Source organism: Branchiostoma floridae, chromosome 4 (assembly GCF_000003815.2).
Source record: "Branchiostoma floridae strain S238N-H82 chromosome 4, Bfl_VNyyK, whole genome shotgun sequence".
In the NCBI taxonomy this organism is placed as follows: domain Eukaryota; kingdom Metazoa; phylum Chordata; class Leptocardii; order Amphioxiformes; family Branchiostomatidae; genus Branchiostoma; species Branchiostoma floridae.
The window spans coordinates 32,351,487-32,367,898 of NC_049982.1; the positions used below are offsets into that span (position 1 = coordinate 32,351,487).

General features: G+C 39.9%; 1 protein-coding gene across 1 annotated transcript in view; it reads right to left on the reverse strand.

The window, feature by feature from the left end:
• Positions 1–16,412, reverse strand: part of LOC118413113 (ectopic P granules protein 5 homolog) — a gene marked incomplete in the record, with an annotated part of 89,506 nt that overhangs the window by 3,701 nt on the left and 69,393 nt on the right. The window contains 14 exon segments of the mRNA XM_035816287.1: positions 168–387; positions 1,332–1,580; positions 2,208–2,352; positions 3,372–3,423; positions 4,545–4,693; positions 5,341–5,514; positions 6,120–6,292; positions 7,138–7,253; positions 8,029–8,113; positions 8,614–8,812; positions 9,385–9,503; positions 12,030–12,111; positions 13,628–13,759; positions 14,862–15,023. Of these exon segments, the coding sequence (XP_035672180.1) occupies positions 168–387; positions 1,332–1,580; positions 2,208–2,352; positions 3,372–3,423; positions 4,545–4,693; positions 5,341–5,514; positions 6,120–6,292; positions 7,138–7,253; positions 8,029–8,113; positions 8,614–8,812; positions 9,385–9,503; positions 12,030–12,111; positions 13,628–13,759; positions 14,862–15,023 (2,057 nt within the window).

Below are 16,412 nucleotides of genomic sequence, written 5' to 3' on the forward strand. Positions count from 1 at the left end.
CAAGGTTTCGTAGATTATTTTTTCCACAGGCCATATCCTGGATAATCATGACAAATGAATGCATATCATTATGTATTGTGTCCAGTTTGTCTATGATGTCATGGTCATGATTTGGCTTGCCCCTCACATGCAGTTCAAAGAGAATTTAGGTGCTACCATGTACACACCTGGGCTTCGCAGCAGCTGTCCACGACAGCAGCTGGTCAGCCAGGGCCATCTCGTCCTTCGGCACCTGACACATGGGCAGGCGCTGCAGGACGTAGGCGTACAGCGTCAGATAGCAGCCGTGCTGCAGACACTCCGACAGGAAGTCCTCCTGAGCCAGCTCAGGAATCTCCACAGCTGCAAGCACCTGGTCCCAGCCGCTCTGTACATTCTCCTCTAGCCCTGGGGTCAAATATCAGTTTTCAATAGATGAGTTCACACAGAAGGGTTATCTAGCATCCAAGTATGTCATTTCTTCTAACTGTTCAAAAAATTTTCCATGCTGGATGTGTTTAAAAGTAGTACACACCAGTGCAAACAAATTCAGTGCAAGATCATCATTATTGATTTTTTCTGAATCCTGAAAACAGATGGAGGATCTTTCTACTTTTTTCTTCCTACAAGTGGGCACATGTTGTATACAATCATAAACTCCAACATTGATACATTGATTTAAAAAATGATAAGAAATAAGCCAAACCATTCCAAACAATTAGGGCAGCTATAATTATTGTGAAATTGCTATACATGACAGTATGCACAACCCTGGCATTAATGCTGCACACGTCAAATGTTTTAGAGGTGGATTTTTTTTAAATTTCTTTTTTACTTAATGGTCACCAGGTAAGAAGACCTGAAGGTCACTCAAAGTTACGGGTTACATGATTGGAACTGTAACAGCATATCTTCGCCCTAGGTCAGAAACATCATGATTGGGACCAGCCCAACTGCTCACTATGAGTGAGGACTAGCTGACCCAATAGGCGAAGCAGGGGTTACGAGGGCTGCTCGGGAAATTCCCTACCCCATTTTGGCCGGAATGGTTTGATCCGTTCATGTTCGCACATGTGGTGGGATCTTGGGGTGCTTGGGGTGTTGCTCTCCCCGAACACGGGACCTCCATTTAACGTCCTATCCGAAGGACGGCCCTAGCCGAAGCTAGGTACTCATTTTCACCTGAGTAAAGTGAGGAAAGTCGTGTAAAGTGCCTTTCCCAAGGGCACAAGATCGGTAACACGGCAGCCGGATTCGAAAAGGCGACCTCTCGGTCACGAGGCTAACACACTGCCACTGTGCTACAGGGTCCCACATGATGTCACCATACACACACTATTTGTGTACCACACCTGAGTTGAGGAAGACCTCTATCCCACACTCCACCATCCGTGCCATGTGTGCTGGCGACGCTAATGTACGACACCCAGCCGTAACCATCGGCAGTACCAGACAGCTGCAGGAGTTGGACTCCAACCACTCCCAGAAGAACCTGGCCAGAGTTTCCACCTTCCTCTCATCAGGGGGACAGTTGTTCAACAGGCCTAAAGCCTCGGATAACAGGGCCACCATCTGGCTGTGCTGCTGATGACTGTCAAGAGCTGGCAAAAAAATTTAAAACAACTGATGAATTTCTAGATATTTCTAAAATTATGTCATTGACTGAATAATATAGGAAGGTGAATGATTTTGAATTGCAAATCGCAACTGCCAGATGCTTCAATAACCATGATGATGTCTTGCAAAAGTCACGGTCATAAGCTGCAGAAGGCAACATACGTGGGAATAAACGACGAACAAAAGTGAGAACATGCAAGAGCGGCAGCAGCAGAAGTTGGACAGAAAAGTCCCACGTGTGTTCAACTGCTGCAGCTCCCGGAAGTTCTTGCATGTGTTTGTGGTTTATTCTCATGGTACAAATGTACAATTATTTCTGCAGCATACGACCATGGAAGCAATTATTGTAAGTCATGCACTGAGTATGCACAAAATATATTTATGCTGGAGAGCTTTTTACCAACAATTGCAACAGACTGAAAAATGAATATGAAACAAATATTGATGAATGAATGATAGTATTTTCTAAGTAATAACATTTATAGAAGAGGTTGTATTGGTTATATCTTCTACAACTTGTGATATACATGTACTTTAGACAGTTTCAAACCTGAGACATTTTAAAACATCATCGTTTGATGGAAACAGAATAAAGCTGTAAGTGGACAGACCTGATCCGGCCAGACTCTCGATGTCCCCCAGCAGCCCGGTGATGACCGGCTGGTAGCAGCTGATGTTGACCTTCCTCCTGGCCACACAGCGACACACCAGCTCCACAACACCGTGGACATACAGCTGCTGCTTACGACTAGCATCCTGGGGACATGTTAGTTATTGTTATTGAGTGGGCCAGCTATGTATATACTCTCGCTTTGCAGCCAGGAACTAAATTGCGAGAAGCTTACGCGGGGCTAAATCCCACAGGGCTGGAGCGGCTTCCATTTGGTGCTAACTTGGGTTACCTAAATATGACAGTAATTGTCCAAGATGCAGTAGAACAGTTTTTACCCCAAGCTCGCTCCCGGGATTCGAACCCGCGACCTATCTCGCCGGACCCGGGCAGCCAAGCTCTCAAAACCAAGCACGCTACCAATGTCGCCACAAAAGCTCAGAGCTCCTTGGCAAGGGCGGTAAGCGGTGCTTGAACCCAGCTGTTACATACTATCCCAGGGATGGCCCTAACTAAAGCTAGGTACTCATTTTCCAAGGACACAAGATTGGTGACACATCAACGGACTCGAACTCCCTGCCAATTACGCCACATGACTCCACTTTAATTATCTGCTCTCTCAGACTGGAGCAAGTGGGTAAAACATTGAAGCTATAGAAATACATGTACATGTAGGTACAGTAGTTTACTGTCCAAGTTGGCCAACTTGTCAAGCACAGCAGCTGCTGAAAGACGTGGAAGCCTCCAGCTTTTTTTAATCAAATTGATTTTGGTGTCTATCCCCATGTTTTGAGGGGTAAAGAATCAGATTAAGCCATTTCAGTAATAATCACACCACTATTTTGACTAAAGAGTCAAGTGAGGACAAAGTTTGAGGCCACTATTTCATCAGCACTCGAATACTTCTGGTTAGGGGAAGGACAGCTGACTACTAGTCCATAGGAAAGGAATGTTTATGGAACCAGTATGTCTTGGCACAACAATAAAAAAAAAAAGGAATAAAAAAAAAAGAACAGCGGGCCGGTTACTTTTAATAACTTGAAGAAATGTGAAATACTGGGCACACATTTTGATTTTCTGTTCCAAGCAAAAGTCCATGGCCAAAACAGAGCAGATCTATGCCTGCCATTGCTAGAACAGAAAATGCAGAATACTGGAAACTTACCCCATATTGTACTTGTATCTCAGGCTTGAAGCCAGCAGCAATCTTCATCAGTCTGTAAATATGAAGCATGAATTTAAGGAATGACAGTTCTCCACCTTAAGGCCATGTTGATTTGATTATATGGATGCCATCATCTGAGAACCCTATACGTGATGCAAGCATGCGAATAAAAAAAAATGTTGCCCCCCCCCCCTCCCCCAAAAAAGCTTCATTATGAAATCTAAGTGTCATTGAAGAGGCCGGGGAAGGGGGTAGAAGATCCACACAAGTCTTGACCTAGTCTTGCTGCACTCTCGTGAGAGTAGGTCACTCTGCAAACAAGATAGACTGGTAGACATAAAAGATTTAGAGGTGTGTATTTACCTTAAAAAGTAGTCACTGTTTAATGAAAATTCTATTAACTGAAATCTAAGTGGTTAGGAAGGTTGAACAAATGATTTAACACACAGAGTATACCAAACAGAAGACGTTTCATTTTGTTTTTTCACATGTTCTTTTTTGAGTTTTTGGAATTTACTTTCATTGGCATTCTATTGGATTACTGTCCATTTTCAAATATTTTTTCATACTTGAGTGCAACATATACTTTTAAAGTATCCTAAAAGTCATCACCCATGTTTACAGCATAAATGCACCTTAGGCCACAGCAAGTAAATTTTATAGATGACATCCTCTGCAGACTGCAAAAATAATGAGATAGGGCGAAAAAAGAAACAAGATGGGCAAAAAAACAAGATGGCAAATTTTCAAAATAGACGTTGTAACAAGACTTGAAGTGACAAAATATGGCATCACAGCCAACAAGGCATTCATTCCTGTATTTAAGAAATGACCAAGTGTAGTTAAAGTGACACTTGTGTGGTAGACTAGTTATAATCATTAACCATGTTGGCAACTACACTCATAGCTTCCATAGTTGTGCCACTTTTACAACTGTCTATCAAGTTGCACCTCTGCAACTACAGTCAATGCTACAGAGTCTCTAGTGTCAATTCTACATTCAATGATTAGGTTACAACACAACCTTTACCCATTTTCGTATATCCGGCCTTCCCTTAAGAAGAAAAAAAATTATTGCTTTTTTTTCCTGAAATCAGGCGAAAATTAATGAGCGCGCGGATGTCATCCATGAAATTTACTTGCTGTGGCCTTATACATGACTCCCATACAGACCTGATGGGTTGAGGAGCTGGCTGTCCCAGGAACAGCACCAGGTCAGAGTTTGCAGCGTCCACCAGCCAGGACATGGTGTTCTGATAGGCTGCTGCTGACAGGAAGTGCCAACCAAACTGTTCTGCTTCCTGAATCCTGCCACTCACAACCTTAGGAAACAAAAACATTACTAAACATTTGTACATCAGATTCAGGGAAAAAAGTTTTGAAAATACTTGAATTATACGATAAGGATGGGGTGCAGAAAATGTATTATTCTTTATGTATCTCAAAGTCAATGGTAGTAGTGTAGAAAAACTGCTATATTTCCTTTATTATTTTTAATGGTACAATCCCATGTAGAAATTTAAAGTAAAACTCTACTTAGCATACAGTGACAAAATCTTTTGACTAATCATCACAAATTGAAAGTGTGCACATAATACATTGTTGAAACAAAGGTCTTAACTCTGTAAACAAATCTCAATATGGGTACCCATAAATTTTCTACAAAGGAATCTGTACAAAAGAATTCTTTAGGACACTATCAACTCAAACCCAATTCAATGTCATTTTACATAATGGATACATGGGGAACAGCAGACGTTAAACCGAGGAGTGAGTGAGTGAGAGTGACATGTAAAAGGCTCTACCCTTGCAGTGTTGCCAAAAATACAAAAACTTTTATTTGTGTTTAATATTCTTTTAATGTTACAGAATACACAAAGTTTCCTTTTTTTGGCAACACCTCAGGTTTGGAGCAAACAATAAACTGAAAGTGTATTGGATTTGACAGTATTCATCACTTTAGATATACCTCTCCCTCCTGAACACTGAAGTGGACCAGAAGATGCAGCAGACACTCGTGCAGACGTGCCACGATCTCGGGCAGGTCGTGACTGCAGTAATCCGACACCATGGTCACACAGTCCAGCCGGATAAACACAGAACACAGGAAGGACTGACACACGGGGTGGCATTCTTCCAGCAGCTGTACAACACATCAAGATTTGCATGTTAAAATTATTGGCCCTGTTTGTAAATTCGTGTATCTGTGGGCAGAATAGCTTTAGATGCTATGGCTGGATCTTCATGTGGTTAAAGAACTCTAGTTCCTATAATCAAATTGGTAAAATTTGCATAGAATCACAACAGTCAAGCATTTACATATAAGTGCTAGATGTACATACTATTACATTATCCAGTATTATGATGTGTTTGGGGTGCAGACACAATTACAGAATAATTACATAAAGCACAAATTGAACACAGACCCGATCTTTACTGTGCATACATGTACATGTATCTTTGTAAAAAAAGTGCTACTAATCCAGAGCGTAGATACAAGTAGATCAGTGATCGTTGATCACAACAGCATAACCAAAAGCGACTGTTCTGTCCGTCTGTAGCACCTTTGCCCAGTTGCCAGTACATGGTTTCTGACTGGTTGTCCGTTTAAGTACCAGAGTTTCCATTACTGTACAGTATGCGACTACAGTGCTATTGTGAACTCAAAACTATCACAAACACTCTAATACTAACAGTACTTCTTACCACAAAATTAAATCATTGCAAACTTAAATAGATGTCCAGTACCTTCATCATCAAGTTGAAAGCATGAATGTCCGGGTAGAAGTATTCCCAGGGGAGGGTGACTAGGCTGTCGTGGTAGACTCTCAGCACGTGCGGCTGGTCTGATCGCGCCAGCAGAGAGGCATAATATCTCCATGTCAGAGCGAGCACGTCCTGGCTGTGTGTTGGAAGGGTACCTGCAGAAAGCGAAAGGACAACATCTGTCAATCAACCTCTTTTTGATTAGCTTATTTGCCTTATAAGCCCTGTAAAGAATTGCAATCATTTAGAGGGTGCTATAGGCTAGTAAAAAGAAAGTATCTTTGCCTCCATACATAAGCTAGTGCAAATGCCGAAATGTTTGCGGTGGTTTATATTCACGGTTTTTACAGTGCCGCTTCACCATAAACATTTTGACAATTTCCAGTATGTGACTGCAGTATATTGCACTAAAAAGTAAACTCAAAACCACCATGAATACTACTCCATTTTCCCTCTAATGTGAAATTCTAATTTAAAAATCCCCTCGAACTTACATGCATTTACAGTATGTACATATCTTATAGAATTCTTCAAAAGAAAAAAAGATTGATTGCAAGTATACATAATGATTAAGTCTTTAAAATATCCAGGTCTAAAGGATTGTCTATCATTAAGTAAATAGTTTTCAGGTATTTTGTACACAACAAATTTTTCCAGCACATTCTTCTTGCATAAAACTCACAGGGCCCAACATGTTTTTTTCTTCTCTAAGCTGTCAACAAAACCTGTTTTTTCTAAGCTTAAACATTAGAAAAAAGTCATATAATATTTGATGATATATATGTCTGGAACTTCATAGTGTCACTGGACGGATGACGGAACTGAACTGACTGAAGTATGTCTGTTAATAAGCTGAGAAAACACAATGTGTCAGAATGCAATGAAGGTCCTGCAAATCAGTCTTGACACAAAATATCAGTAACAGTAAGCCACTAAGAATCAAATGGTACATTGTAAAGAATGACATGTTACATGTACATGCTATGTAAAATCATCTGACCTTTATATTTTGTGAAGAGCAGCTGTAAACAGTTAGTGAAGTTGTCCATGACTCCAGCAGCCAGTTCACACTCCTTCTCTGTCCATGGCATACACAGTCCTACCCCTGATGGAATGCTGTAGCAACAAAGTATGATTCAATGTGGTACAACAATGTTAACACTTTTCTCTGGGGTATCACCCAGTGTTCCAGGGAGTTATGAAATACATCAGCTCAGGGACAAGTCAACAGGAGACCCTATTCAGATGTTTCATTAAAAAGCTTCACTAGAATCATATGGTGCTGTAGACATTAAGTTTCAGCAACAGATAAAATGAATTACTGCCACTTAGGCTTGGGGAAAATGTTCTTTTCCCGGTTCTTATGGTCCTGAAAAATAAGGGATTTTCTTTGTCCCCTTGATTTTGGCTGAGGCAATCCAACAAATACTATTATTAACAATGGAAATGCAACACCCGAGCACACTCTGGCATTTTTAATATATTTTGATTGTATCGATATTGCTTAATGAAAAGTTTATCAGTAATCTGAACAAAGAAGTATATAATAAATGTTGACTTTTTTACTTACTTTCTTACATCAACTGTTCAAAGCCTTAATCTGTTAACAGTGGAACCCTGTATTGAATTTCATTATTCAGATGTCCCTTACCAGCAATTGACAAATAAAAATGAGTAGGGTTGGCCAGGTTTATGTTATAGTGACATTAAAGTGTGACATTGAAAATAAAAGTGTCATCATGAATTTCAGTTTTATTTTGTTAAACTGTATTGTATCACTAGAGTTTCAGTCAACGTCTAAAAAAAATCTTTAAAAAAGATAATCTTAAAGAATAAGTGTTACTGGTAAGAGAAAATTTCCAAAATGTTGAGAACACTGACTAAAGCATACCTGCTAGAACCAAGTTTAGCTGCATCCAGACTGGCAATCCATGGCTCATAAGCAGACTGGAGCAGAGCCCAAAGGTTTTCCACGTCTGTAAAGACAAACAAAATGGTAAGTTTCTCACAATTGAAAATATCCAGGTCTAATACCTGACATGTACAAATGTACATATCAAACCAAGAGTATGTCCATTTTAAAGGTAATCGGCTCTGACATAACATGATTTTAAGGCCAAAACCATAAATTTACCACAAAAATAATGTTACAGCACTAAAATACAACTTCACCTTAATTTATATTTAAGTGATGATTTTACATTGCTATCTTTAACAGAAAATTAAACTGAACACAGAACATCAACAGAAATAAGAAATGTCACAAACATTACACCAAATAGCAGTAATAAGCGTATAATTTTGAAAATGGTCCAAAATTATATCCAGTGCTTGTCATGAGTAATTGCTTTTTTGGTGTATCTCTAAATCACCAGGATTTCTAACCTCCATTGATGTGTCACAAAGAATATAAATGGAGCAATACAATGGTTAGAATTATAAAATGTATCTAGTACGTGATCATTAATTCACTGACCACTTTCAAAGTTCTGACTGGGTACCACAGCTCCACCAGGTTCTGTCTGCAGCAGAGTTGTGAAGAGTAAAGCCAGCAGCTGTGCTATGTGCTGTACATAACCCTGCAGCTCACAGTACAGCCCATTCACTGTCAGCTGCTGACTGCCTGCTCTCAGCTTCATGTAGTGAGAAGACAGCCATCCTAGGGTTTCTGTCACCTGAAAAAGACACACAATAATGTTTATCACACTGACAGCAAGCTATCCACATGCCCAAAATTCTGAAAATACATTAAATTCATACTTTCTTGATTATCTCTTTCAGTCTTCAACAAAAATGCATTGCCGTTTAAACAAATAAGCCCCTGCAGCTTCAACAAAAATGCCCCTGCAGTTCCTTAAAAAGAGGTCAGGGGGCCAAAGCTTTTTTAAAAGCTATCTGTCACCAAAGAATCAGTATCATGACATGTCCAGAACATGAGGTATCGGAACCACCTTTTCTGCTGCAGTACTGCAGAAAGCTGCCAGGGGGCCCAATCATCACACCTTTTCTTTTGTTTTTCGAATGCCAACACACATATATTGTATTAAACATGATACAGATCCATCAACAGCTTCTCAAGGTATTGAGATATAACAAACTCATTTCCCTGTGAGAGTTATTGAATCAGATGCAGTTTTTCAATTAGACTGAATGCAATAAAATATGAAAAGAGAAATGTCTCCATCCCTGAGACATTGCCAAAAAGGACAGTTGTTTATCATAAAGAGCGCACACACAGTACACCAACCTGCTCTGGAGTTAAGGAGGCTAAGGTGACAGAGTCAGCTGTAGAACCCATCTCAGCACAGCCCAGGGTTCTCAGGGTGTTCTTCCAGCACAGAGGACTCAACTCTTTACTATCTGAACCTGAGACATAGCAGAAATGTTATAAAAATGCTCAATGTATTGATTTATGCAAGAGTCTTCTGAATCGTTATCGAGCATCTATAGTTAATGTAACTTCCAAATTCAAAAGAGCAATTGCGGGTTTGGGGGGCTTGGGCTGTCCAATATACATGACTGTATATCCTTATATTCTACTCAACTTTGATATGGACATGATAAGGGTTGTTGGTCTTTGATATGACTAGTAGATAAAAGGAAAACATGACAATGTTACATGTTTGAACCTAAAAAAATGAACCAAAGTAGCAAAAAGTGCAATGCCTAGATGATGACATGTTCTGTGTTAATCAAGCTACACAAACATGGTGCCCAAATAATCATCTTTAAACAAGTCGAGTGAAAATGTTCAGTGGCAACTTCTACATAATACATGTAGTCTATTTAGGGATAGATGGATGGTGGTTTTAAATTGTAATGTTTTCAATACTGCAACTTGAAACCACCGTCCATCGACGTGACACCCTTAAATACACAGTTTTTAAAAACAATGGATATAGGTTACCCCGCGGATACAGGTGAACTAGCATTCAGCGGAAGGTCGGTTATATGGGAGCTATGTCCAGTATCAGGGTGAAGTGCACGAAGTTAGGGTGTACGAAGTTGTACGAAGTTGTACGAAGTTACAACCGTTTCCCATTGGCTTTGATGCTATATTGGGAGTCACATATGACGTCAATTCATTTATTGGATGATGTAATCTAACTTTGTACAATAGGCAGGGTAGGGTGGCAAGTGTACGAAGTTGTCCGATGTTCTGCAAAGTTACGTGACGTCATCTAACTTCGTACAGTAGGCAGGGTAGGGCGGCATGTGTACGAAGTTGTCCTAAGTTGTGCAAAGTTACGTGACGTCATCTAACTTTGTACAGTAGGCAGGGTAGGGCGGCATGTGTACGAAGTTGTCCGAAGTTGTGCAAAGTTACGTGACGTCATCTAACTTCGCACAGTAGGCAGGGTAGGGTGGCATGTGTACGAAGTTGTCCGAAGTTGTGCAAAGTTGGGTGATGTTATTTTATCTCGGTCCAAAATTACTTAATGTACATAGTGCTAGTTATCGAAAGCTTCAATCATAAAATAAACACAACATACACGCACATACACATCTGCGTTTTGAATATTATGTCTTACAATGCCCACTTCTTATCATGTTCACTTTTAGAAGTCGGAAAGTAATTAACCTGCTTTTTTTACACCAATTGCACCATGTTAAAAAATGTTCGTACAGATTTCTTGACTTCCAATATTGTTTAAGTAACTTCATCAATTGTTATAGTAGTAGGGCACAGTTTCTGCCCGCAGTGCGCCGGCAGTGCGCCGCTGGTTTAGATAACAGCTACGATAACTGGCATATAGTCCCCTATGCCTCTCACCTTTCTGTTGTGTCGTAAAAATAATTCCAACATCTTCTTCTGCTTCCGCGAAACAGCGCGAACAATATCAGGACAACTGTTGTTTTCGCCGTCAAGGACCTTCCCTAGATAACGTTAATTGTCAATATCAGTTCGCGGACGAAGTCGTGGCAAGAATCTGAGTGGCGCCTCACCGGGGTCATTTCTCTTCCCAGCAAAACTCATTCTACTCCTCTCAGGATATTTATTGGGTGGACGGTGGTATAAGGATACCTCTTGTAATGTAAGAAGCATTCTATTGCTTGTTGCTATGAGCAAGCGTACTTCCATAGAAATATAAAGAACTTGGCAGTTAGGTTCGAGAACCATTTTTTTCGAATTCGAATTCAAGTTCGAACAGTCAAAGGGAAATAGACATGTGAAGCCTAATAGTACGATTTCACAGTCGCAGCTATTTGCACATTACATAGAGTTTTCAGAAGTTGCATTAATCTAGGTATGTTTCTTCATATCTATTGGTTATGATAGACATAAACCTTAAAGTTGAAGGTCTTCTCTTGCGACAGAACTCTATTATAAAGTTTATTAGGAGAACTTCATGTCAAATAAAGAGATGCAAATAAATATCAACGTTAACCACCATCCTGATTAAGACAAAAGACAAGTAAAATTTGTACAACTTCGTAAACCTGTTGACACATTCCTACTGGCTGTAAAAAGTTTGGAGACGTCATGGTTAAGATGACGTCATAACTTTGTTCAACTTCGGACAACTTCGTACACCACCCGGCTGACTGTCCAAAGTTAGGATGACATAATGGTTAGGATGACGTCATAACTTCGGACAACTTCGGACACCACTTGGCTGACTGTCCAAAGTTAGGATGACGTAATGGTTATGATGACGTCATAACTTTGGACAACTTCGGACAACTTCGTACACCACCCGGCTGACTGTCCAAAGTTAGGATGACGTAATGTTTAAGATGACGTTATAACTTTGGACAACTTCGGACAACTTTGGACAACTTCTGCCATCTAACATAACTTAGGACAACTTCGTGCAATTCACCCTGATACTGGACATGGGTGTTATATGGGCTATATAGATACAGATAATAGACATGATGTTGTCTTACCTTGCAGTAGAACCTGCAGCACATCTCCAAAATGATCAGGAAAACTGTACTTCAACATGCTCTGTAGATGGCTCTGATACACCTGCATATAGACATAGGGTACATCAGTCATGTAAGAGCCAAATCATGGTAAGCCTTTATGTATTCACTAGGGCCAACATGGCAACACCTTTTAGGTCTAAAACTCAACAGTTTGCCACCTCATACATCCCAAGACTCATTAGTATTTGGAATGGGCTAGATGGGAACCTGAGAGCCATGGGCCGCTGTGTCTCTCAGTCCTCACACATATCCACCTTCAAACGACAGTTGTTAAAACACCTACACAACCGATTCACACACCACCACGATACAGACACCCCATGCAACTGGACCTCGTTCTGCTCCTGTTTGACGTGCTTCGCAACAAGAGCACGTTAAGCCGTTCAACTTTGTATATATACATTGTGCATTTTGTATATAAGTTACATTTTGTTTCCGATTATCACTGTGCATACCATTTTTGATTATTCTTATTATTTACTTGAATGTGTATTGTATATAAGTTATTGTTTGTTTCCGATTATTCCTGTATATACCATTGTTGACTCTTATTATTTACTTGTATTGTGTATTTTGTTTCGGGGAGACAACTTGCAGAGGTGGTATCACCTGTTTTGTCTCCCGACCATTTTTATATGGGAAGTGTAATAAACAAATAAACAAATATTCATCTGCATCGTACCAACTTCACTGGGACACTGATTTATAGCCTTATAAATTTTGTAATGATATTCTTTCAAATTGATAACATTCCTTTTTTTTTACATACAGCTTTGAGGTGCACACAATGTTTTATACAATATGATACACAATACAAAATCATCAAATCCCAAAACATAATGTGAGAGTCAGTACAGATTGTTATGAATCATATACTGTAATTCCTGATTTTTTCAATGTACAATCAGGGCTCGAAATACTGGGTGCATGTGCACCCAGGTGCACCCAAAATTGGAGCTGTGCACCCAATTGTTTTCTGTGGGTGCACAGGGTGCACCCAAATATTTTCTTAGGTTTATGTATGTAAAGATATCAAAGCTAGTATTCATCATTATTCTTGACATCTAAGTGTTAGAAAGATAATAAAAATGTCTGCCATGGTACTTGTTTAAGAATTTGAAGCTTGTAATTAAGTTTTCTTATTAGGTTATTACTTAAATTTAAGTGGTGCGCCCAAAATTTTTTTGGTGCACCCATTTTTTTAAGCTGGGTGCACCAGTGCACCTAATCCCAAAAATGAATTTCGAGCCCTGACAATGTTTTCACGGTGATGATTGTAACGTGAACTTATCATTACTGATAACAAATAATACAGGATCCTTTTTTCATATATATACGCACCTGCTGCTACCGTGAACGTTTAGTTCTGAGAACAAGTTGAATTTTCTCAGACCGTGAAAGTTTGGTACGGAGAAGACAAAATGAATTACAGTGTAGTAAACTTAGTATGACTGATCATGATACTGACGCAGTAATAGTAACTACATTAAGCTAAAGAAATTCAACTTCAATTGATCGGAGCATGAGGAGTATGTTTTGCAGTCTTTAAGGATTACCTCAAACACCATGAGCATGTCAGTCTTTGGTTCAGTTCCACACAGCAGCAGGGCCTTCCCGATGGTGTCCACCAGGTGCGAACGGTCAGTCAGGGATGGACGGCAGCTCTCCAGCCACATCTGGACATCAAACTGGAACCATAAACAGGACAACTAGTTCAACTTTAAATAGTACGAATTTGTAAACATGCTTTTAGATGTGGGTCTTTTGAACAATGAAAGAGTTATGCCTTTGCTCATGGAGAACTTCAGAAGCTTCAACGCCCCCACCCCTCCCTGTAAGCTATCCTCTGTCATGTGTGGAAAGTTCAATAAAATTTTCTCATTTCCAATCATTGTAGAATTCTAAAACTGTACATATGACAGGGTAATAATTTACACACATGTACATATTATGTCACATGCCTAGTTGTATTTCTGAACAACATCAAAATGTCCCATACAGTAGATAATGGGGTATGGAATTTTGCACATATCTCTGTCTTCTAATACCTGATAACTGCCAAATTCAATCCTAAGACTACTGACTATGTAAAAGAACAGCTGTTACCATAACTGTTAATTCAGAAATAAAAAATTAATCAATAGGTATTGTAACCTATCGAGCTCAATGATCGGCACATCTAATAACAACAATAACGATAATATTTTGGCAACCGTCTGTTACTTTTCTCATACATGTAGATATGATTGGTTCTAGGTTTTCCTGCTGCATCACTACTAGGGGTGAGTACTGGTACAGAAAATTTATGTCCAGGTCCGATTCAGGTCGAAAGGAACCTGGACCTGATTCAGTAAGTGAAAGCAAGTGAATTGACGATACTCAAAACAATGGTCCATTTCGCTACAAAGAGTATGTTTGTGGAGCATTTGACTCCCACCGGCATTCTAAAATCCGGCAAGACTAATTGCCTTTGTACGATTGACTGGAAAACTTGGTAGAAATGACTATAATAATAGTATAAACTCTACTCTGCTTCGCTCTTGTCATTTTCTTCGACTGGTAAGCCCCAAAACGCATGAATCTCTGACCGTATAATCCGTTTATTTTCTAACAGGTCCAACATCCGGTCCACCTTTTTTTTTTCAGGTCCGGTTTTTCTGGACCGGTACAATTAGACAAAAACGGTTTTGTACCGGTACGCTGTACCAGTACCCAGCCCTAATTACTACCATGACCACACTTGCAATACTGCAGTAGACAACTGTGGTCTTGCTGAGCAGCAAGACTTGCCTTGGTAAGCAGCATGAAAGCCAAGTCCACCCCGTGACTGTCCGGCACACGTGTGACGTCGGTGTACATGTTGATGAAAGCCACGCCCGCCTGATTGGGGCTGAAGTGCGGCCCCAGTAGCCCACAGAGGGCGGGCGCGGCCAGGGTGGCCTGGAGGAGTTTACCAGCTTCATCAGGATTCTTCCCAATGAACTCCTGTAAAAGAGTCAAACAAAATGTCAGAAATACTTCTACGTAACCTGTACCTGTTTCACAAACCTTAAGAAACAAATTAATTACGGCATGATGCTGAAATTAAGACAGAAACTTGAAAACATTTGATGAAAACCTTGTCCACCAGTACTCTTCTTTTCTCAATAACTGGCTGTTACAGGAAACGTATTATTAAACTTCTAAACAAGATACATACAAAAACTAGAAAGGCAACATATTTGCAAAAATGAAGAGTATTTTCTCTGTAGCCTTTTGCCAAGCTACTCGCACACAATACTATACCATTCAGGCTTAACCTAGAGTACTGTGTTTGAGTGAAATGAAATACCAATTCAGGTTTTCCTATTGTGAATCTGTTTTTGTTCCTATTTGCTGTACAGCTAATACTCTGCTCATATTTGCTGTACAGCTAATAGTAATATGCTGATGCTAAATGGTTCACGTCAGTTCTAAGCTCTGGTTGGTTCCTGACAGAAGATGATGAAGAAGAAAGAAGAACACACCAGCAAAAACTATGGGAATATTCATATGGGAACAGCGGAAGCCCAAGTCCACCAGCAGGTCCAAAAGGATTGAAGCCCCACCACCCAAACACTTAGTAAAACTGGGCCACACAAATCATACATGTAACTACTATTTGTTTGACAAGAACAAATAATTTTTGTTTGTTCATTTTTTGTGTGTCATATTATAGAAGCTTGTGGGTGAAGTTATGAAAGAAGTCATTTGGATACTAGTCAGTTGAATGATAATAACTAAATATGATTAGAAGGGTCTTGAAACAAGTAATGTAATTTGTGTGGCCCAGCTTGTAAACAACGTTACATACTGAATCCATGAGAAGCATGGCTCTGAGTAAGAACTCTGCCTGGACTGGATTGTTCCGGATGAAAGCCTGGCAGATCACAAGACATCAGCTCAATAGGTGTCCATCCTTAACACAAGACTGGTATATCATAGTTTTAATCTTAAGACTATAAGAGTAGGCCACTCTACTGGGAGATGGGAGCACTGGTCCCTATGTTAAAGATATGCCTTGCCACAGTGTACTGAAAACAAATGTTTGTAACATGCATACATTAATATACAAGCATAGAATTCATCTGAGTCTTGCTCCTGTTTATTATAGCCATTTATAGGGAACTCTAAACATTTAGACATTTGCAGCAAGCAAAAAACTCGGCTTGCATGGTGCGGCTGTGACATACACAAGCTGGTGTGTTATGCTGAAGGGCAGCTATACACTCAGATACAGATACAGTCCTCTAGATCTGTAGTGGCATGGCAACGGATTTGAGTAGGCATCAGTTCTGTTACAATGCCTTCGAGGGGGAGTGT